Here is a 24111-nt window from a genome sequence, read left to right as displayed (position 1 = left end):
AAAGTGATTCAATTGTGTCAGACTCCCAGACGAAAAGCCTTTAAGACACAGGTAGGTATAGGTAACTCATCGTCCACATTATGAAGACTGATTCAGAAAAGGAAACCAGAAGTTGGTAAAACAGGCCTAGAAGCTTGGCTCAGTTGTGTGCTCAGTTGTGTCAAACTCTTTGCGACCCTGTGGACTGTACCCCACCAGGCTCCTCTGTCCGTGGGATCTTCCAGGCAAGAATACTAGAGTAGGTTGTCCTTTCTTTCTCCAGGGGATCTTTCTGAGCCCAGGACTGAACCTGTGTCTCTTATGTATTCTGCATTGGTAGGTGGATTCTTTACCATCGCACCACCTGGGAAGTCCCACATCTACCAAGAAAGTGGCTAAAATTTTTAATTTGCTATCAGGTGAAAAAAGTTAATTTTGGTAACATAGGTAGTTGCATTAAAAAGCACATATGCACAATATATTAATACATCATCATATGAGGAGGAAACAGACCTTAAAAGGGTGACTTACATACAGACCAAGTTTAAGTTATATTAAATACCAAGTATTTCCAGGGTGGGAAATGTAGGCAGAAAAGCTAAGAGCGAAAAATATAAAACAAAAAAAGATGGAGAATCACCCATAAAGAAGCTGGGAAAACACACTAAATGGAACCATCTTAGGAAGAGAATTTGAATATTTACTAATATTTCAAAAACAAAAAATCAGAAGCATCTAATATAAACTAGGTCACTTTCTGTCTACTGATAAATAAGGAAATATGCTTTTAGTCAGATTTAGTAAAAAGAAGGAACAATCAGGATAAAGCCAGGTCAACAATGTTAAAACCAAAAGTATCCAAATTACAATGTATTCAAAACATGAACAAAGTGCACCATTTTAGAAACAGTATATAGAAATCAGTGATAAAATTCAGCAAGGACTCTAGTGTTTGGGAAGTGAGATGAGGGAAAGAACAAGGAAGAAATCCAAGATGACACCTTAAGCACAAAACTAGGTGATGACAGAAGGAGAAAGACACAGACGTACAGAGAATATTTCCAAAAGGTTTAGGACCAAAAGAAACTGTAAACATTTGAATCCCCAGACAAAAACATTTACAGAGAAAAAAACGAGCTGATAGTATGAAGAACAGTTACGTGTATATTTCACTTTAATAGGTAAGACTTTAGATTATTAAAAATGATAGAAGCATATCAACTGATAAATGGATTAACCAAATGTGGTATACATAATCCAAAATGGAATCGTATCCAAATATAAAACCAAGGTACTAAGCATCTCTAATCACACAATATCTAAGAGTTTATTAAGTTCTAGTAGACCTAGTTACCATTTTTAAAATTATTCTCACCTGTTCAATGACATAAAAGGCAAATTCCAGCCGCTGTTTTTGGAGCATCGGGATCAGATGCAAGAAAAAAATTGGAAGATGTTCGTGGCGATTGCGGAAAGGAATGAGGACTGCCACCTTTAAAACAAAATAGTCACATACATAAATAAATACAGCAATAAGCCCTAGAGGTAAAAGATTAAAAACTGACTCTTGAAATCCTCTTATGAATTTCCTCACCAGAGATTCAACAGTGAACAAAAACAAACATGGCCCCTGCTTGTGCACCATTTATGCTCCTGTGAACCTCTGGTGGTATAGACGGGCCATCTAAGGATAGCGGTCTTTCTCCCATGAAAACCACAGAAGTCATGGGAAGATTTGAAAGCAGAGATACGACCACCTTTGGTGACAGCAAACACTACTGGAGAGAGCAGACTGGAGAAAACCAAAAACAGACTCAGGGAGCTGGTTAGAAAATAAATGCAAAGTCAAGACAAAAGGTAATGGGAGCTTGAGAAGGACAAGAAGGGTAGCAGCACATGGATTTTTGAAACATTTAAGAGGCAAAGTACCAGGATTTGTTCATGGATTGGATATATAAGCAGTGAGTGAGAGGGATGTGTCAAGACTAATTCTAGGTTTTTAATTAGATCATAAATAATAACTTTATGGATTTGAAACTGAATTTAGAAGAAATTCCACTTGAATATCTAGTATCTAATATGGCTTATCTGGCCTAGAGATATTATTAACAGACATAGCATGGAAATAAATGAAGTTTGATAATTATATTAATATTTTTCATTTAATAAAAAGGCACAAGATATTGTAAATCAATTATAGTTCAATAAAAGGATGCTAAACAAATAATAAATTCCAAAATCATGAGATTTTCAAAGAGTATGAGTCAAAATATGTCTAATAACAATGCTTATGTGTCATTCTATATTCTGAGTTTTTTAATAAAGCCTAATAAACTGGTTAAAGAGAAAATCGGGGATTTATTAAAACTTCAACTATACCAAATACATTTTACTAATGAATGAACAGATGCAAATAATTGACAGTACATAGGTTTAAGATCTAATCCTACTTGCAGAATCATGACATAACATTAGAGTCATAGAAAATAGTAATGTTTACCTGTGCATTTTACATTACCAGGATCATACATGAGATAAAATTTCAGATTATTAAAATAGTTTTATTTTAAAAGAGAACAAAAGATGGTTTCAGAAAATTGAAGACATCTGAACTAAACACTACACCACTAATTTTTCCTTAATGATGACAAAGACAGTGGAAAAAGAAAGAGACCTATGTCTGCTGGAAGCTAACATTTTCATGTCCACACTGTGCCAGGCTTGGTATGTGGCAGGAACTAAAGAGGTTCTGGCCTATCTGCCAGCTGCACGTTGGGCCCTATTCTCCTTTGGTTTGCTCCATAAGGAATCTCTTGGCTTATCAGCCTAAGGACCACGAGGCTGCCAGAGCAACTCGGAACCCAGAGCTAGGGGGTCCCTTCAGTTCCACACACAATGGTCACTGCTCGTACTGGGTGCTCCCTACTGACCCAGGACTTGCTGATGGGCCTCAGGATCGACTGCTAACATATTTACAGAATTCCCAAATCTGCACAACTCACAGAGCAGTTTAGGAGCCCCTAGGTTTACTCCCAGGACAGGAAACTGTTATGAAAGGTAAAAGGAGAAAAAGGAGGTGGATGGTTGAGTACCGACCTCTACCACTGACCTTATCTGATATGTATCAGTGCAGTAACTTCTTTGGGATTTCCTGGTGGCTCAGATGGTAAAGAATCTGCATGTAATGCAGGAGACCCGATTTCTAGCAAATTAGGCTTGAGCTTGCCCTTTTTGGTTTTGAATTTGGCCACAAGTTGGCAGCCTATGATATAAATGGGCTATAAAAGCAGTTAAGGTAAATTACAGATATGGCTGCAGTCCATGAAGTCGCAGAGTCGGACACAACTGAGCGACTGAACTGAACAGATATTTAAGGAAGGAGTAGTGGTGTTAGTCGCTCAGTTGTGTCTGACTCTGCGACCCCACGAACTGTAGCCTGCCAGGCTCCTCTGTCCAGGAGGATGAATTCTCCAGACAAGAATACTGGAGTGGGTTGCCATTCCCTTCTCCAGAGGACCTTTCAAACCCAGGGATCAAACCCGGGTCTCCTGTGTTGCAGGCAAATTCTTCACCATCTGAGATACAGGGAAGTCCTATATTTAAGGAAAGAAGCTATTATAAAAATGTAGAGTCAAATTAAAGACAGCTCGTATTAATTAAGTACAATTAGGCTGAGTAATCAATTGAACGTAAGAATAGACAAAGGTAGTCATGGCCCCTAACACAGTAATTTCTCCAACAGAACATTTAAAATACTGAGTTTTTTTCTTTCTTAATCTTATGTGGAAACTGAGAGTTTATAAGAGGAATAAATGCCCCATTGTCATGGCAAATTCAAAGTTAAACTGACATTTTTATAACAAATACATGCCTGTATTTTAATGAGGCAGATATTAAAGATTTTGAGTATGCCTGAAATTTTTATTAAAACAAAGCTAAACAGCATCTAAAGATTCATTTGGTATGTCCCTTCCTGTGGCTTGGAATGACTCTCAATAGTTTATAGCTCACTTTCTAGAAAAAGAAGCTCTCGGTATGCAGCGGTAATTTATTTCGAAGTTTGATAGCCTTTGTTTCAGGAGATTCTTCCTTACATGTGCCCTAATTTGCTGCTGGAGCCACTTTCCTGTTGATGCATCTCCACTGGAGATGGAGAACATCTGATTATCATCTTCAGAAAAACAAGTCATCTTCGTGAATCTCTCCACATCTCTTTAAAACCGCTAAACTTACTGAATTTATGCACCCATTTTTCTTCCCTGCTCATTTTCTCCTACACTCACCATGAAGAGATCATCAAGAAAAATGTTGACTACATACATTGTCCCCACCAAGATTTTGTTCTACTTTCAGACTTTAAGCACACCTCCCGCTACAGGGTCCCTAAATGACTTGGCTTCCGATTTGCCTACCTTAAGGGAGCACTAGCTGTCTGTGACCAACTGAGACGGAACAGAGCAGAAGCTGGCAAGCCTTCACTCAGAATGTCTGAGGAAGGAGCTCAACAATCTTCATTTTTACCAAACACCCCAGGGAGCTCTGGAGCAGGGTCAAGACCCATTTTTGAGGAACCTCAGACTAGAAACACAATTCCAGGCCTCCGACCAGATAAGCCCAACAAGCAGCTGCCTGGTTCTTTAAAGCCTTCAGGTTTTAGACCCGAGTGGTTCGGGCCTCCACCTGGACCCTGAATAGAACACAGGTAACGTCATAGGTAAACACTTTAATGATCTGAAAAGCATTACCTTCCCCCTCTTTCAACCTCCCTTTTAGAAACCACCTTGCCTCCATAAGGCATCTGTCCTATGCTAAACCTTCAGTGGGGACCTGTGGTGTTCAGAATACCTAGGAAGTGCTGAAATCACTAGTTTTAGCAGATCTCAGTTCCAATTAACTGGCCATCAACAAACTGAGTTTTTTTTTTTTTCCTTAAAGACAACTTAGTTGTTTTCTTTAAAAAAAAAAAAAAACAATAAAAGATCCTCAAGTATTAAGAATCAACTTGGCAGCAGATGTTTCACATAAATCTAGTTGCGTCTTCTCTCTCACCTCAGTTCCAAGATTAAACTGGGACATTATCAGAATGTAAACAGGGGGTGGGGTCGGGGGGAAGGTTATTTGATTAAAAATGGCAAGTACAAGTCATCTCTGAGCTATCTCCAAATTTCCTCCCATACCTTGAGCTGCATAGCTCAGAAGCTGAGACTAGACATAACTCTAATAAGAGCAACAGTACCATATAGTTCTTGAACAAAAATAAGCTAATTTTTAGAACCCTGAATTAGCTGGCTCCTGAAACTCCACTTTCAATAGTGTTACCTACCCATCCACTGGAGTTTACTAAAATCTCTAAGTAGGAGCTACCTATGTGTGATACATACCTCTCTCCCAGAAAATGAGAAAAAAACAAACCCTAAAACACTTTAAAATGCAACATCTGATATAGACCACTAGAGATAGGACAAAATACTCAATTCTTCTGACCCCAAGTCATCCTATGATACCACACAATGCACACCTGTATTAACACATCTGAGGACCAACCTCCACGCTTTCCCACAGCCTCTGTGACTGAGGACACTTTTTCCATTAGCATTCAACATGCATACTCATCACCCAAATAAGAAAAATAATTTATTTTGCCCAGGACATTTTAAAAAGTAGTTATTATGTAAATTGGGCCATATTTTATATACAAACATGATAAAATCAATCATGAAATTAATTTATTATCTGAATCTGCTCTGGAAAACAGCATAAGGCAACTGTAAAACAGAATGTATTGCCAACATTTGTACTGGAATCCATTTCAGCAGTTTTACAACTTTTTTGAGGGAAAAAAAATTATTTAATAATTTATAACAAGGCATTTATCTGTCTCATAAACTCAACTCAGCAAAGCTGGGTTTAGTGCTTACCTTACACAAGAGACTGGTGTCTACATTAGGGAAGCCAACATGAATTACACAGATCCCCAACACCCCCAAACACAAAGGATTCAAGGCCAGTTAAGTCAGACAGCTTTCATCAAAAGCCTAACAGCATACAACTCTCCTTCCCAGGAGTGATTATCATTTTTTGGTACCAAAGGAGAAATATTTTAACAAAATACTAATATTTAAAAGAAGAACTGAAAAATGTTCCCAGATTAAGGCTACATCACAGCCCTTCAGGATATAACATCCAATTTAATCATACATCTGATTTAATCATATGCAGTTTTCACTTGAATTGCATAAATGCTACGTTCTATTCAAACATAACAACATTACATAGGCATGCACTTATTAACCAGTTTCACAGTGTTGAGAGCAATTCTGACTTAAACCATGGTTTTCTTTTTTTTTTTTAAGCAGCAGGGGCAGGCTGACTCCCTCACAGTTTTTCAAACACAACATTAAAAGTAGGATTTTGACATATCAAAAAGATGAAAAGCTTACACTCTGCTTTCTGAAATAGAGGCAGAAAAGGGCCCAAAGTTGTTTTGTGTGTCCTGCAGTGACCGCCAAGCAGCCTCTTTAGAATCCTGGGACTCAGGAACCCCAATGCTAGACCCAACTGGAAACCACTGGCTCCAGGCCTCAGTGGGGATATGCCTGCAGGTGTCAGTAACCATCAGGTGCAGCAGTGGGAGGCAAAGAAATCATTGCCTCTCTTCCAAACAGAACAGAGCAAACATTTGTTTCCCAAGCCAGTCTCAAGTGAGGAACTTATCAGCAGGATCTCTGAGAGACTGAACACAGGAGCCTGGTATTTGCATAAGCACAAATGTAGCTCATCTTCACAGGTAACACAAACTAACCCACATTTGAACTGTCAATACTTAAACACTAAACACAAAATTGTCTTGATTTATCAAGCCAAAGGGATTTCACTATATATTCTGAATTGAAAACACTTTTCTCGAATGCACAGTAATAGTCACATAATTTATGAAAAAATGGACCTCACCTTCCACCTGGCTTTACAGTCTTTAGGCCTCCAGTGACCTCCCGGCTCAATATCTAAATCCTTGGAGAAGAGCTGATGAATTTCATCAAAACTGACTTCACTTACATTGACATTGAGGAATCCCCCTAGAAGGTCAAAAAGGTGAAGAACCACTTAAATATGAAGTCAGACAAACAACAATCAGCAGTGCACTGGCACAGCGTACTTGCTGGCATAGTACCCTTTAGTCCTGTTTTCACCATTTAATTGTTAATACCACCTTTCAGTGTTACTGTGGATGATAAATCATACGGTTACCCTACTATCTTTGGCAAATCAGCCAAAGAAAACCAAAGCACTTAAGCTTTTTACTTTTGAAGAGTTGACTCATTGGAAAAGACTCTGATGCTGGGAGGGATTGGGGGCAGGAGGAGAAGGGGACGACAGAGGATGAGATGGCTGGATGGCATTGCCGACTTGATGGACATGAGTTTGAGTGAACTCCGGGAGTTGGTGATGGACAGGGAGGCCTGGCGTGCTGCGATTCATGGGGTCGCAAAGAGTCGGACACGACTGAGTGACTGAATTGAATTGAATTGAATATGATGAATATTATAGTATTCTTTAGTAAGTGTTTGCAGTCATGACAGTATAGCTTATCATTTCAATTTATTCAACTATTTAGAAACCATTTTTAATTTCAACATAATCAACATAGAAGACATGAACGCCCAGTATATAAGAATTAATTAAGCAGTTAGTTTGGGAGCTGAATCCTAGCTTCTATGTCTTAGGGAAATTACCTAACTTCTTTGTGCCTCAGTTTTCTTATTTGTAAAAAGAGATCTGCTTCCCACTGTGGTCATATCCCATTAGATGCTGGGCACAAAGGTACACAGGCAGGAAATTTAGCTGTTAACTACTGTCATCCAGATTACTGACATTCCTTAAGAGAGAATCTGCAAACACAATTCAACAAATTTATTTTGAGCACCTACCATGCATTACCTTGACATGCAAAATGAAAACTATAAACTTCTAAGATGTTCCTGGTCTGCTAGGCACTCTCTCTTCAAGTTAACAAATAAATGATATTCCTGGAGCTATTTTACTAATAGTTTTTCTAACATATATCATGGAAAAAGGAATGACTCTTGCATGGAAAACCATTTCCATTAACTCAATCAATACCAACCAAGAACTACGGATGTATACATGTATCTATTCTTCCCCAAATTTCCCTCCCATCCAAACTGCACATAATACTGAACACAGTTTCCTGTGCTATATGGTAGGTCCTTGTTGGTTATCCATTTTAAATACAGCAGTGTGTACATGTCCATCCCAAACTCCCTAACTGTTCTTTCCCTCCATCCTCCCCCCTGGCAACCATGCATGAATGGTTGAGTCCCTTTGCTGTCCACCTGAAATTATCACAACACTGTTAATCAGCTATACCCCCAATACAAAATAAAAAGTTACAAAAAATAAACTTAAAAAAACAAACAAGAACTAAGGACTAACGACTACGTTCTTTCACCTCCTTGTCTCATAAAACACAAACCAACAAATATTGAGGCTTCCTATTTCAAGGTATCTGAGCTCAGTGGCCATGATTCCACACATGCAGTCCACCAGCCCTCTGTATCCATGAGGTTGGCTGAAATCTGTGAATGCAGAACCTAATGTGGAGGGCCGACAGAGTAAGGGAAGGACTTGAGCATCCTCATACTTTGGCCCTTGATCCAATGCCCCTCAGACACCGAGGGACAACTGAAAAACACTCGGTTGCTCTTCAAGAGACCCCCTTTCCTTTCCTCCTGCTACTTTCTATTCTGTAAGATTTCACAGCCGCCCATCTTCCCATCTCCCTCCTCATCCTAACTAGGCAGGAACATAGTCACTACCATTAAGCACTTAGGCATTACTTGTTTCATTTTGTTGTGTGCATTCTCAGTCATGTCTGATTCTATGCAACCCCATGGACTACAGTCCACCAGGCTCCTCTGTCCACGGGATTTTCCAGGCAAGATACTGGAGTGAATTGCTATTTCCTACTCCAGGGGATCTTCCCCACCCAGGGACTGAACCAGCATCTCTTGCATCTCCTGCACTGGCAGGCATACTAGAGAGAAGTATTTCAAAATGCAAATGGCTTTGCTACATAGAGTAAGCCAGGAAAAAATCTGAAATCTTCTCATGTCTGTTCCTCTAACCTGTGCTGTCTTTTATAACCAACTACCCACCCTTTCCTGTGACAAGATATGCAAAGTAGCTAATCTTAGAAAGGTCAGATTTACCTAATCTATGAATTTGCAGAGAAAGGACAGATCAAACATAAGATCCATCAGTCGACATGAGCATAGACTCTTATGACTCAGCTGACAGAAACAGAATCTGTAACTGTAATCAGATAAAATTCACACAAGTAAATCTGATGCATTTCTTGGTATGCATGATTCCCCAAATGATAGTAATTAGACTAAATAAGCATTCATATAAGGAACCGAAGTTGGTATTCTTTATGCACTGTTAAACCAATTTTTTTGCCTTTTGCCCAGCTTTATAGCTTCAACAGCTGCAATCATCATTATTGTTAGCAGTTTGCTCCAGCATCATTTGTAGTTTAATTTTCATTTTGAACACACATCTGCCAGCAAATTAAGAGGTGGGCCTTATATCTTTATCCTCAATGGGGGAGGGGGCTCCAGTGCCCATCACTTAACAATCTCTGATGTCTGAGGCACCCGAAGTTCACCTTCTTCCCCCCAGTAGCCCCCCATTCACATTCTTCAGAGACCCTCAGCATCTTTTCTATGTGCTTATTGCTCTTTGCTCTGAAATCTTAATATCTTACGGGCTGAAGGCCAAACATGACCCAGTGGCATGAGGTTGTCATGCCAGGAGTAAAAGCAACCTCACTACTCGGGGGTGGGGATGAAGGGGTGGGGGACAGGCTCCAGGACAGATACCACCACCACTGGGAACAGCAAGAGTGTGATCAGAAAGAGAGAAGGAAAAATAAACACTGATTAGTGGAGGTGGGGTGGGGTGGGTTGATGAGAAAAACCAACTTCTGTTTCTCTGAAAACACAGCCATTTCTTTCCGAGTCGCTGCCTGTGCGTTTCACAGTGTGATAACCCTGCTCACACCCGGAGTCTGGACATTTAGATAAGAACTTGAGTGCAGGATGCCCATCACTCAAGCGCCTACTCCGCTTTTCCTGGGGAAACTTCTCAGATAAACACTCAAGAGTTAAGCCTCCACCCCAATCACCTTGTAAGTGACAGGTGTGTGTTGTCCCGCTCCCCATCCGCTGGCTGGTGACCTGGGGGGAGGGCACCCCCACCCCCCAGCTCCCTGGGCCCTGGCCCCCCCTGGAATCTGTGAGTAAATCTTGAGACTCTACTTCCTTCTTGTGGTGTACTGAAACTGCACCTTCCATCAAATGACCCCCAGGCTCTACGTCCCCCAAGTGGGAGCTCGGATGCTAAGGGAGCCACCTGCCAACCAGTATGGGTAGCGGGTGCCCCCTCATTCAGCAGGTCATCATCTGCATGGTATTAATACACCAGCTCCAGCTGCTCAATACACTTGAGAAGGAGGATCGGATGGTGGGTACGGTTGGGGCCCCATACTCCTAGATGCCTAGGAGCTGCAAACAGCTCTGTAACTTCCTCCTCCAGATTGTTCAGTCTCTTGGGGAAGGAACCACTGCTGGCTGGAGGTCGGCTCCGGAGCTCTGAGTTGCTGTGTGTCGCCGATGCCGGGCCTGGCAGAGAAACCCCCTACCCGTGCTGAACTGCTGGTGCTGTGCCGGGTCAGCTTCCCCAGCAGAGCCCGGCCAGCAGCCCCCAGGCTGAAGCACCTGCTTCCCTTTATTCTCTGAATGAGACCCCACCTGGCGTTGGCTGTGGAGGTGATCGGCTACAACCACCTGTGGCAGTCTGGGTGCTGGATGGTAGGGCTCTGCCTCTCTGTCTCTGGGCAGGGGTGGAGGCATGGGCTCTGAGGCTGTAGGAGCCAAGGAGAGCTCCCTGGAGCCAGAGCGGGGAGCTCTGTGTTGGGGCCAGCTACGGGGCCCCGCGTGTTGGGTCAGGACTGGATGCTGAGCTTGGAGAGCTGCTCTAACCCTTGAGGTGGGCAGCTCTACCAGGGCCTTCATGGCACCCAGGAGGCAAGTGCATCATTCGTTGTTGAAAGAGGGGCCCCACGCCCTGGGCACCAGCTCCTCCCAAGTCCCCAGAGGAGGTGAAAAAACTACTAGAGGGACTTCCCTGGTGGTTGGGTGGCTAAGACTCCATACTCCCATTGTATAGAGGATCTGGGTTCAATCCCTGGTCAGGGAACTAGATCCCACATGCCGCAACTAACACCCGGCACAGTCAAATAAATAAATACTAAAAAAAAACTACTGGAAACTTGTAAGAGCCTCATGGTCTGGGCATTACTGGTGGCATATGCACATAGCAAGTTATGAAGGCTACGTACTCGCTGCGTGGAGCTTTCCCAAATGTGTCTGTTAATGCTGTACTGGTCGAGGTGGGTCCCGACCCCTCGGTGGTCAACTGGGACCCCCTGGAATGGGAGGTGGCAGCACAGGAGTTGGGGAAGACGTGACCTCTGCCCCAGGCGTTCCTTGTTACTATGCAGCATATACCAAAACGTCCTGCGATGGCCAGTGTGAGTGAGGCGCGGAGACACCTAGCTGTCCCATGATAGAAACGCAAGGGTTTGTTTTTGTTTTCTTTTTTAGGAAAATTCATTCAAAGCGAGAGGGAGAAGGTCACCAATTGGCTCTTTGAAGTCTTTGGAACTGGTTCTGGGCTCTGTTTATGGAGAAAGTGACCCTTCCAAGCCTACAGAGACAGAAGTAAGCAGCTCAGCCTCCCTCATGAGATGAGTGACAGGCTCCGTACTGGAGCTCCAGAGATCCAGGTCCCTGGTGACCTCACCTCGGGACAGCTGGACACAGGTTAGACGCCTGTGTCCAGGTGCTCTTCAGGAGACGGTGGTCCCATCCTGGAGGACGCTGCTGTCATGGCTTGCCGCGCTACCCCCAGAAGCAGAGCCCAGGATCCCACAGCTGAGCTCTGAGAGTGACAGCCACCAAGACCCCTGCCCTAGGCACCCTGCAGGTCCCTGAACTTGTCCCTGCCTCTGGGGGATGATCACCTGTTCTCTAATTATCCAGTGGGATGTTCTCATTGACACTGGAGGCCAAACTGCATTGCTTCCCTGGAACTGAAGTGAAGGGTACCCTGTTATGAGGCATAACAAGTAGGACCAACAGATGTCACTACTGACACCGTCTTTCTTAACAACCTCCTGGTGGTGGCCATCTACCCCGACCCTTTCCTGGCACAGGTATGGCTGCTCTGACCACACTCATGGAGTCCTAGGTCCCAGACCTGGTCCCAAGGAGTATAATCCCCGCCATCTTGGGTCTCACGGCGCAGACATCCTGGGTCTCGCAGCGCAGCCATCTGGGGAGGACCCCTGAATTCTCCTCCTTCCCTCCACTTCCCTGCACCCAGTTTTCATACCAGGGCCCTTCAGTCTCCCTGGGAACACCCGCATCACTGAACAGAACCTCCCAATTCTTTCTCTGCCCCCTCACGTCAAAGCCTGAGACATCCATGCCATTAAACTGGGAGCAGGTCAGCTACCTCCCTCAGTGGGACTGAGGGGACTCAAGGTGCCACCGCTCTGGGCACAAAACAACACGTCATTACAGCAAACCCCAACCTGTGAGCTGCCTCGGCCGAGCACACCGCACAGGGCCCAGCCTTCAGGCGGCAGTGAGATTCTCCAGCACAAATGGCGCACTCACTGGCCCGGGAAGAAGGTGTGTGCGTGTAAGGGGCACCCCCTCTGTGTGCATGTCAGTTATTCCACACAAACCTTAGACAAACGTTCAAAAGATGGCCCAGCAGGTACTAGTATTCCACAATCTCGCCTGAGTTTTTAAAATCAAATACCTACCCTAACGTTATCCATGGGCTTTATTTTTTTGGCTGGACTCCAAATAATGGAGTGGGTGGCTACAGACGGGACTGCAAACTGGCCTTTGTCTACTGATACTGCCAACGGCATTTCTGCTTTGTGTGCTGGGTGACCCACACCCTTGCCAATGGCCTTTAATATCTCCACCATTCACACAGTGTCCGTGATCTGCCCTGAAGATTAATAATGCTGAGGCATCACGGGATCAACTGTGATGGGAAAAACAACCTTTGTTTTCCTGAGCTGCTGCCTCGGCATTTCATGGTATGATAACCCTGCTCACATCCTGAGTCTGGACGTTCAGATAAGGGGTTGAGTTTGGGATTCCTGCCAAAAAACTCCCACTTTGCTTTTCCAGAGACCCCTTTAATAACAACCACTTAGAACTAAGGACAAGAAAACTCATTGACCTCTGCCCCAACCACCTTATCAGCAACAGATCCCTGGTACCTGCTCTCAACCTCCGGGGATGGCAGACCACCCTTCCACCAGCTCTCTGTGCCCCTGCCAGTTTCTGGGATCCATGAGTAATAAACCTTGTGACTGCTTCCTGTGTGAAGTGTATTGAAACGGCACCTTGAATCAAAACAATCCTGTGGGTCCCACTTCCCCAGAGCAGAAGCTCAGATGCTGAGGGAGCTCCCCACCAACCACTTGTCAGGGGCTTCTGCCCCTTTATTCAAACAGGTCATAATCTACCTATTATTAACTTCATACACCAGCCCCAGCTACTCACCACGTGGTATCAGAAAAAAAAAACAAAAACTTATTCCTGTGCACAGAAAGTGAAGGAAAAGGGACATGTTATAGAGAGTGGCCAGGAAGAGGCACAGCGCAGGTGAGTGCGTGGTGACACAGTTTCCAAACTACCCCTGGTGGAAAGAACCTCACAGGTGAGCCTGTGGTGGGACCCCAAGTCCCTCCTCTCACGGTACCCACCAAGGCTACTCTCATCTCCTTACATACCGGGTGCCCCTCCAGGTTTCACTCAACAAAGTGTTCCACCCTGCAACACTATTGGTGGGAATGTCAACTGGTATAATCACCACAGAGAACCGCAGAGTGAAGTGTTAGTCCCTCAGTCGTGTCCGACTCTCTGAGACCCCCTGGACGGCAGCCTACCAGGCTCCTCTAACCTTGGGCTTTCCCAGACAAGAACACTGGAGTGGGTAGCCATTTCTTCCTCCAGGGGATCTTCCCAACCTAGGGATCAAAGCCACATCTCCTACACTGGCTGAGAAGTTTCCCATATACTGTTCTTCAATGTCTCTTCTAGACTATCACCCCAACTCTTCATTTTAAGTGAAACACTATTCTTCTCAAACCGTGCTCACTGCTTACTCTCTGAGATCCACAAGGTTGGGGTGAGGCAAATAAGAAAGTACACTGCAGACTGATACCTACACTTCATAAAAAATCACTACTTTCTTTTTTCATAAATTGACCTCCTTTGAAGTTTCTGGCTTTTAGCCAAACTACCTTCCAAAATGCAGCCACGTTCACCGACATTCACCTCCTTCCCTGGACATCCTCCTGGCAACACCCAACTCTGAATTCACACCCTGAGCCCCACCGTCAGCTAGAATGCCTGGCAGCGTCAGTGGTGACAGCCAGCCAGTCCTGGCTCTAAGGTCTCTCTGCTGTCTCCCCATTTTTTCTGTCTCCCCAGTCTCCTAAAAAAGCAGTAGCTAATTTTGGTGGAGTGGCTAAGGATCACCAGGCCTGCCTGTTGAGAAAGAAGGTCTTGGGCCCATTCTCAGTTCCTGTGTCAGTAAGTGGGTCACATTTGTGGGCAGCCGGCTTTACACGTCAACACATTTCAGGGCTTGCACCACTGCCCACTGTTGAGTCCTGCCTCCCAGAGGAAGAAGCTAGAACGTCTCTCCCAACCTCTCAGCAGAGAGCAGCAGTCAAGTGATGAGATGCACCTGATGGTGACGCTGGAGCAGATGTGACAGTGACGGCAGAAGCTTCTGGTGTCGGGGGCCCCAGGAGCGGCACTTCTGGTCCCCAGACCTACGCAGGCGTAGCAGGAGCTGCGATCCCAGCCAAGTGGTGGCGGGAGATGCTTCCCAGAGTGGTCTGGGCCTTGCTCTGGCTGTTCAGCCTCTGAACCGAACTCTGCAGCCACTCAGGTTTTCTGCGGCTGCCTGATATCTCTTTATGGATTCCCTTTCCTCTTTAACCAAATCAAGTTACATCCTGTGGTTGGCAACCCAGAAACCTTTCTTTATGGCTCTGAGCTTTGGCTTAGAGCAGGGGTCCCCAAACTCTGGGATCTAACGCCTGATGATCTGAGGTGGAGCTGATGTAATAATGGAAATAAGTGCACAATAAATGTAGTGCGCTTGAATCATCCTGAAACCACCCCCCCACCATTCCATGGAAAAACTGTCTTCCACAAAACCGGCCTCTGGTGCCCAAAAGGTTGGGGACTGCTGGCTTAGAGTCCTGCATTTTTAACCCTCCTCCTCACTGCTTCTGGCACACATTGACCATCTCTGGACCACACCTGGAGCAACACAGCTCCATGAGTTTCACCCAATCACAGCACACCCGTGGAGAAACGGGCTGAATATTTGTGGTCCTAGCCTCCAAATTCACATGGCAAAATCCTAACCCCAAATGTGACGGTGTTAGGAGGCGGGGCCTTTGGGGAGTGATTACATCATGAGGATGATGCCCTCGTGAATGGGATTAGTGCCCTTATAGAAGAGACCCCAGAGAGACCCCTCACCCCTTCCACCACATGACGACTAGCAAGAAGACAGCCATCGATGAGCCAGCAATCAGGCTCTCATCAGATATCAAACCTGCTGACACCCTGAACTCAGATGTCCAACCATCGAAACTGCGAGAAATAAACACCTGCTGTTTAAGTCACCCAGTCTATGGTATTTTTGCTTTAGCAGCCCAAACAGACTAAGACACACCCAGACACTCACCGACACTGTTATTTCCCCTCCCTTCCTGACCGGCCACATCTGATCAACAATTTCCCATGCTCAAATTCATCACTGAAAAACACCACTCAAATTCTTCCCCCTAGAAAATCAAGTAAGCACACAGATTAAACCCATCATTGAGGTAACAGTACCCAATTGATTGCCTTAAACAGAATAAGCTTCCAACAGAAACCAGTTACATTATCTGTAGCTTCTGACCACCCCTGTGGGGGGAGGGCTCTCTTGGCTAACAGGTAAGTCAGCACCTTTTAATGCACAATTTATTGACTCCACTTTGCATTCCCTACAACTACTTTTTAAATATTTACTTCTCACAGTTCAAGCTGCCCGGTCCTTCGTGGCCGCCCCCTCATATGCACGTGGTCTCTACTCTATTGGGAACATAGACGCAACAGGGCTGAGCCCCCTGGACTTTTCTCCCCCTCATCTCCAAATGGGTCTCACTCCTGCTTGGAGGAGGCGGTGTTCCTACTAGTCCCTACCAGCCCTTCCACAGGAGCACATTCTGCCTGTCACTTTCTCCAGGATCCGGGCTCCCTGGACACCTCCCTTCTCCTCCCTTCACTCGCATCTCAGTGTGTCCACAGCGTCCTCCCCCGCAGCGCTTAAAACTCACTTAAGTCCATCTCTTCCTAAATCGTTCTTCCCCTGACACCACCTCATCCACAGACTCCTTCTCCCCAGTCTCCTTCCCTTTCCCACAAAACTTCTTTTTCGTCGTGACCTGAGGCGTGTAAGGATCTTAGTTCCCTGACCAGGGGTTGAACTTGAACCCCGCTGCATGGAAGCACTGAGTTCTAACCACTGGACAGCAGGGAAGTCCTGAACTTCTTTGTTTTAAACCAACTCGTTTTTACACGCTTCTGGGTCAGGATATCTGGCCTTCTAAGGACAGGATACCTGGCTTCTCATGTCACCACCCCACTGAAATCATGCTGACTGTGGTCCCGTGAGTGTAAGATGTGCCCAGTTCAACAGCTTCTCACAGACACTCCCTTTACTGCTCTGAGATATGGGACAAGGCAGAGCCCTCTCCTTGTCCTTCGGGACACATCCCCTGATCCCCCCGTCCCTGGCTTCTTTCCCCTCTTTTCTGACCCTCGGGCTCTGATGCTCTCCAAGGGCCCACTCATATGCAGCCTTTTTCCAGGCTCACTTGCTACCACCTCCAGCCCAGATCTCCCTGAAAAAATTCAGGCCCCAAACAAAGTCTCCTGAGCTTTCAACAGAACAAGCCCAACACCAAACTCATTCACTTCCCCGTTCTCCCAAGTGTGAGGTTTATCCTGCAATCCGCCTTTCAGTTAACCACCACTGAGCCAAAACCTAGAAATCAACCCTGATCCCTCAGTTGGTCACCACATCGGACCAAAAGCATCTCCTCTTCAGCACCACTGCCCGGCACGTACCGCAGCTGCTCCTCCAGGCTGTGCAGGGAGCTCCATGTGGCTCTTCCAGACCCTGGTACTTCCCCACTCTTATTTATTCTCAACTGCTCATCTGAAGCATCTTTCTGAAGTCCTGTCCTAGCCCCCCATGTATCTACTGAAAGCAGGTTAAGGTTACATTTCCCAAAGTGGTGTTTCCCGCTTTGTTTTACCCTTTTCTGTCCCTGGATTCTTGGAAAACCATGCACCTTTAGAGATGCACCCCTGGCTGGAAGTCAACCCTCTGCACACACACTCAGGGCTCTGCTCCCCCAACGCCCACCTCATGGATGCCCAGTGATTCATGGGACCCAGGCAGCCCTCAGACTGGTGAGTCCTTAACACAGTGGCTCAGATGGTAAAGAATCTGCCTGCAATGCAGAAGACCCTGGGTTGGGAAGATCCCCTGGGGAAGGGAATGGCTATCCACTCCAGTATTCTTGCCTGGAGAATTCCATGGACAGAGGAGCCAGGCGGGCTACAGTCCATGGTGTCGTGAAGAGTCAGACACGACTGAGTGACTGACACTATGACTATTTCACCTTGCTGTGCGGCCTTACCTCCTACACGTCCCACAACACACCCACCCCGGTCATAGCCGACCACTCCCCACTCTCAGGATACAGAGCCTCCTGTGCCTGCAAACTGCCCCTTCAGCTATCTGCTAAACCATCCTGCAAGACCCACTTTCAGCGTGCCCCCTCTCTCTGAAGTCTCTCTTTCCTTACAGAAGCAACTGCTGTCTCCCTTTTGTCACAACCCCTTCTCTGGGTGTGTCGCCTGCTCAGCTGGCAGGCACGTACTCAGCCGTGCTTCTCCCCACCAGCCCCCCTGAACAATAGAGGCCCTGCTGCAGGCGGCTCATGACTCTGCAACGGCTCCCATGGCTTTTGTCTTCGATAAACACAGGCATGACGGTTTGTTACCATAAGCATTACTCGAGCTTGTCTGAAGTTTATTTGCTTGTCTTTTCCCTCTCTGCTGATTTTTCATTTGAACTATTTAAACTCATCTCAAAAAGTCCTTGTGGCTTTTGTTGTGGTCCTAAGGCTAGCAACCATAGAAACTATCAACGTTAAACCACAAAGGCAACTATTCCAAAAACACTAGGACGAAATGCATTAAGGGGTCACTATAGAGGCACTGTCTTTGAATAGGAATTGAATGACAGGAAATCCACAGGTAAGTCTGTCTTCATTTTAATGCAGAGTGCACAGCTGACATCTTCCATCACTAACCTCACACAGAAAAATCAAAGCATCCATACTAAGCATTATTTTTCAGCTCCAGATAAAGTGAATATTATTAATACGGAGTCCTTGCTCAGGCGCTCAGTCGTGTCTGACTCTGTGACCGCAAGGACTGTAGCCCGCCAGGCTCCCCTCTGTCCATGGGATTTTCCAAGCAAGAGCACTGGAGTGTGTGGCCATTTCCCTCTTCAGGTGAGTACAGAGAGTCTCCCGCAAATTTAATAAAGCTGAAAGTGGATTTGCCCTCTAGAGAATCTATAAACCCTAACAATAAAGAAGGATTCATTCACATTGTATAAATAATATCTAAAATAGATTTCATAATGTAATTGACTGAATGTGAAATAAATGCTGAAACCCATGCAGTCAACTGTACGTGAACTGGAGAAGTTCACTCTTTACCTTTATGGTAATCAGTGCCAGAAAAATCAAAAACGTTACAGCCAGATAATCAAACACCAATTTTAAGCCCTAACCTTATTTTCAGTCATTACAGGGAAATTCAGTATCATTCTTACGTGAATGGTTTTCATCTAAGTAGATCATCTTTTGACACAGCCTCTCCTTAACAAGGCTTCCCTGGTGGCTCAGACGGTAAAGCGTCTGCCTATAATGCAGGAGACCCGGGTTTGATCCCTGGATCGGGAAGATCCTCTGGAGAAGGAAATGGCACCCCACTCCAGTACTATTGCCTGGAAAATCCCATGGACAGAGGAGCCTAGTAGGCTACAGTCTATGGGGTCGCAAAGAGTTGGACACGACTGAGCAACTTCACTTCACTTCACTTCTCCTTTACTATTATTTGGGGAGGTATGGAATTCAATCACTTTGTGTGACATTATGACAAGATTTTTCTAATTAGGTATTTTCTTTTCTCTGTCATTGATGGGAAAAAAATCTGCTAATTTAAAAAAAATTTAAGGATGCATAGATATGTAAAAATAAATGCCTTCACTCTATACATTTCTCCTAGGTTTCTTACTCCCCTGATCATTGTAAAATCTGGCTCCATCATTCAAGGAAATGAGGAAAAGGAGAGGGAATAGCAAATTAACAACCACCAAGCTTCAGGTGCTGTGCTTCTCTTTATCCTCACGAAGTTGACATATGATTCCAGATTTTACAGACAAGCAAACAGGCTCGACTGTGCAGCGGTCACACAGCTAGTGAGGGGGTCTCCGCGGTGGCTCACACCAGCCCTCTTGGCAGAAACCTCACTGTGGTGGCTGTGCCCGTGGCCCCCTCCTCAGGAGTTTCTGCATGTGACCATATTTCTATTAAACACCCCATCATGCTGGCCACAGCTAACTGGACAAGGGATTGGAGCTGGACCCAAAGCCGGCAGAGCCCTGAGGAGTCCTTCTGTGAAAAGGTGGTTGGACAAATTGATATGATCCTCTTCTTCAAAAGAATGTAAGACTGATGGAAGCAGAGGGAACGAGCAGGAGAACCAAGACATTCTGCGAAAGGCAGGGAGGGCAGCCGTGACACCATCCTTCAAGCCCGTGACAGGAGCATTCACGAGTTATGGCGCTGGGGGACAGGGCAGGGAGAGGACGGGGGACAGGACGGCCTGGCCGGAAGATGCTCTGAAACAAGACTTCAATTAGCACCCACAAAGCACTAATTAAGAAAGTGGCAGCTAAACCAAGAACAGAAAGACTTCCTAAAACTCTCAACCCCTGAATATGCAAATTATGAAAATGAAATTATTGTAATCAATATTTCAACAGAGCATCACCCAGTAGTTTCAGTACTGCACAGACAGAAACATTCATTTTTAGAAGGCCTAAACTGCAATGACAAAGTTGACAAACATACAGGCACAAAAACCACAGCTTCAGTCCCTACTATGGGACAGTAAAGGAGGTTACTGGAGAAGGCAACAGCACCCTACTCCAGTTCTCTTGCCTGGAAAATCCCATGGATGGAGGAGCCTAGTAGGCTGCAATCCATGGGGTCGCTAAGAGTCGGACACGACTGAGCGACTTCACTTTCACTTTTCTCTTTCATGCACTGGAGAAGGAAATGGCAACCCACTCCAGTATTCTTGCCTGAAGAATCCCAGGGACAGGGGAGTCTGGTGGGCTGCCGTCTATGGGGTTGCACAGAGTCGGAAACCCACCGCAACGAGAAGCCCAAGCTCTGCAGCTACAGTAGCCCCCGCTCACCGCAACTTGAGAAAAGCCCTCACAGCAACAAAAACCCAGCACAGCCAAAAATAATTAAAAAAAAAAAAAAAAAAAACACTGAGGCCTCACATCCAATTAATAAAAATCAGAAACTTAGGGGTTGGGCCCAAGAATTACAAAAGCTCCCCAAGCTATAGCACAGCCAAGATTGATTCCAGATCAGTGGGTCTGTGGCCCAAGGATCACCAACATCAACGTGACCTGGCAGCTTGTTAGAAATGAGACTTCTCAGACCCCACTCCACATCTACTGACCAAAACTCTGAAGGTTGGGCACAGAAATGTGCACTTTACAAGACTGTCCAGAGATTCTGATGCACCCTAAAGTGTGAGAACCATGGCCTTAGATGACAATAAAAGGTGACTCTTACTTTTAATTATAGTTATATAATATCTATCAAAAATATACTGAAAAATCCTACAAATACACCAGGCTAACTTCCTCAACAAAGAAAAGTTATAGAAAGACATAAAAAACACACTTACTTAGGACATTAAAAATAAGCAATTCAAAATAATGTTTACTTAAATTTTAACTATATAAAGATCAAGATACTTATATGTATGAAGTATGCTTAAAATCGGGGCGGGGGGAGGTGCAGACACAAACAATGAAAAACTGCAAATAATAGCTCCATGGCTTCTGACTGATTATAGAGCTTTTTTTTTTTTTAATGATAATGTATTATCTTCATAATTTTGAAAAAAAGACATATTTAAAATACAGTATCTTGACCTTATATTATACACAAAAATATAAAACAAAATTATTAGAAGTAAATAAGAGAGTATTTGTATGGCTTTTGGGTAACAAGGAAAGCTTTCTTGAGACCAAAAAAAGTGAAAGCCTTAATATGATTGATACACTTAGAAACATAATTTTAAAATAAATGACTCCATAAACAAAATGAAAAGACAAGCCAATTACAACACAAATAGCAGAGAGTAGGACACCACTAGAATATATAAAGAACTCCCACAGATCCACACAAAAATCTAACCAACCAATACGGAACCAATAAAGCAGTTACTGAGTCACAGGAGAGAAAACTCAAAACTACTCACAAACACAGGAAAAGTCACCCAAGGCTGCTAGTAATGAAGAAAGTAAACACTTAGACAAGATACCCTTTTAAATTTATCATAATAGCAAAAAGTGTTTTATCCATAAGAAAGGCAAAAATCTTAAAAGTCCATCAGTATCAGAGTAATGCATTCGTGCTTTGCTCCTGGGGATATCAATGGGGATAGCTGCTGGGGAGTGCAACCTTGCCAGCCAGCCCAGCAATTATACTTCTAGGCACATGGAAATGCCTGATGCTGTCCTTACAGTGCTGCTTTGTGATACCAAAATATTAGAAACAAACTAAATTTTCATCAGCAGAGAGAAAGGTAAGTGAAATATCATACATTTATTCAAAAATATACTATACAGTGGGCTTCCCCAGTGGCTCGGTGGTAAACAATCCACCTGCAAGGCAGGAGACACAGGAGATGCAGGTTTGACCCCGGGGTCGGGAAGATCCACTGGAGAAGGACATGGCAACCCACTCCAGTGTTCTTGCCTGGGAAATCCCACAGACAGAGGAATCTGAAGGGCTACAGTCCATGGGGTCGGCCACAAATGAGCACATCCCTACACAGTTCACTTTTTTATACTGCACCATAGTTAATGACAATAAATAGATCTCTATGTATCAACATGGACAGTTCTCAAAAAATAACTAAGAAAGCAAGTTACAGAAAAAAATGCAATTTTAAAACCACTTATATAAATTCTTAAAGCCTTTGAAATATTCTAATTTTCTATCTATATAAAAGATATTAAAATCACTCTAAGAGTAATTTTAAGAATATACATGAAACTCACAACAGAGGTTATTTCTGGGTAAGTGAAAAGCTTTTCTTCAGTTTTTCAATCCTCCTCCCCTCTATAAAAAATTGCTCTGCACCCCTCAAAAGTCATATAACATGCTACACGATATGAACATGAGCACCCTGATAATGACCTGAGGGTGGTGTCCTCAAACCATGTGAATTTTATTATGTTATTATAATACAAGCACATAGCTGAAGTGAAAACGAGATGAAACTTACGCATGTAAGGCAGTTTTTCTGGGCAGGGGAGGTATGGTGAATATGTGAAGTTTTCCGGAAGATATGTTGTTGTTTGAACAAGATAATCACTTGAATTATTGCCTTCAGGATAATCTTAGAGAGAGAGAGAAAAAAAAAAGTTACGACCAAAAAATTGCCTTTTGCTTTGCTCCTAGTATGAAATATGTCGCTGTCACTGTGTAAACACTACACTCTGCGATCCACAGCAGCACTTAAAAGCCAATTATCTAGAAAGAACTAGGGAAAAGCAAACTACACCCGCCGGGACTGCTCTCCCGTTCACCCTTCACGGCTGCCAGAAGGGACCTCTCAGCATGATTTCCCAGGGGACACTGGGACGAGGCTGGAGCGGAGCGGCCGGATCCGCGCGTGTGCACACACAGCAGACTCATTTGCCACCAGCAGAGAACACCTGCTCCCATCCCTCTCCGAGCTGAGGCAGATGCAAAAGGGGAGTGAAAGTGTACCAGGGGTGCGAGAGCGTGGGCTCAGCAGTGTGGTGCACGGGCTTAGTTGCCCTGTGGCATATGGGATCTTCCCCGACCAGGGATCGAACGGTGTCCCCTGCACTGGCAGGGAGATTCTCAACCCCCTGGCCAAAGAAGCCACCACAATGAGAAGCCTGTGCACCACAAGAGAGAGTAGCCCCTGCCTGCCACAACTAGAGAAAGCCCACGTGCGGCAGTGAAGACCCAGCACAGCCAAAAATAAAATACAACTGTATATATGTGTATTAACATATATATAAAGAAAGTGCTCCAGGGGGATCATCTCCACTATCAGGCAGCCCAGGGTGCTCTGGACACCCACATGGCCACAGCACGCTGCATTTGCAGCCACAGAGAGCAGACGGTAGGAGTAATGTTTTCTCACTGCCTCACACTTAAGAAACTGAGATTTACCCACTCAACTGACTTCTGCAATACAGCCCAATTAAAAGTCTTAAATTAGTCATACCCAACGCGTGGGCTGCAGTTTCTGGAGCACCCTGGAGCTATTATTACATTAGGTCTATTATTTTTAGAGTCAGCAAATTATGGAACACAGAGGTACTGGTTTAGAGTGCCAAGATCAAGTACTGAGTTCAAATCCTGCACCAACATGCACTAGCTTGGTGGCACAAAGCAAGAGAAGAAAAGTTTCTCTTCTGCACCTGCCTCGTGTCAGATTTCAGAAAGATAAGTGTACAAAGTGCTCAGAACAACCCCAAGTCCATATGCATATTCAGGAACTTCAGCTAGGA

General features: G+C 44.7%; 1 protein-coding gene across 1 annotated transcript in view; it reads right to left on the bottom strand.

The window, feature by feature from the left end:
- The window catches only part of B4GALT6 (beta-1,4-galactosyltransferase 6), a 69120-nt gene that overhangs the window by 13806 nt on the left and 31203 nt on the right, over positions 1 to 24111 (bottom strand). Inside the window, exons 3-5 of the mRNA XM_019986912.2 lie at positions 22848 to 22961; positions 6931 to 7055; positions 1355 to 1471 (exon numbers count right to left, since the gene is read on the bottom strand). Coding sequence (XP_019842471.1) covers positions 1355 to 1471; positions 6931 to 7055; positions 22848 to 22961 — 356 coding nt within the window. The remainder of the gene's footprint in view (positions 1 to 1354; positions 1472 to 6930; positions 7056 to 22847; positions 22962 to 24111) is intronic.

Source organism: Bos indicus, chromosome 24 (genome assembly GCF_029378745.1).
Source record: "Bos indicus isolate NIAB-ARS_2022 breed Sahiwal x Tharparkar chromosome 24, NIAB-ARS_B.indTharparkar_mat_pri_1.0, whole genome shotgun sequence".
NCBI lineage: Eukaryota > Metazoa > Chordata > Mammalia > Artiodactyla > Bovidae > Bos > Bos indicus.
The sequence above is the reverse complement of the archived record's forward strand: the minus strand, read 5'-3'. Positions and strand labels throughout refer to the sequence as shown.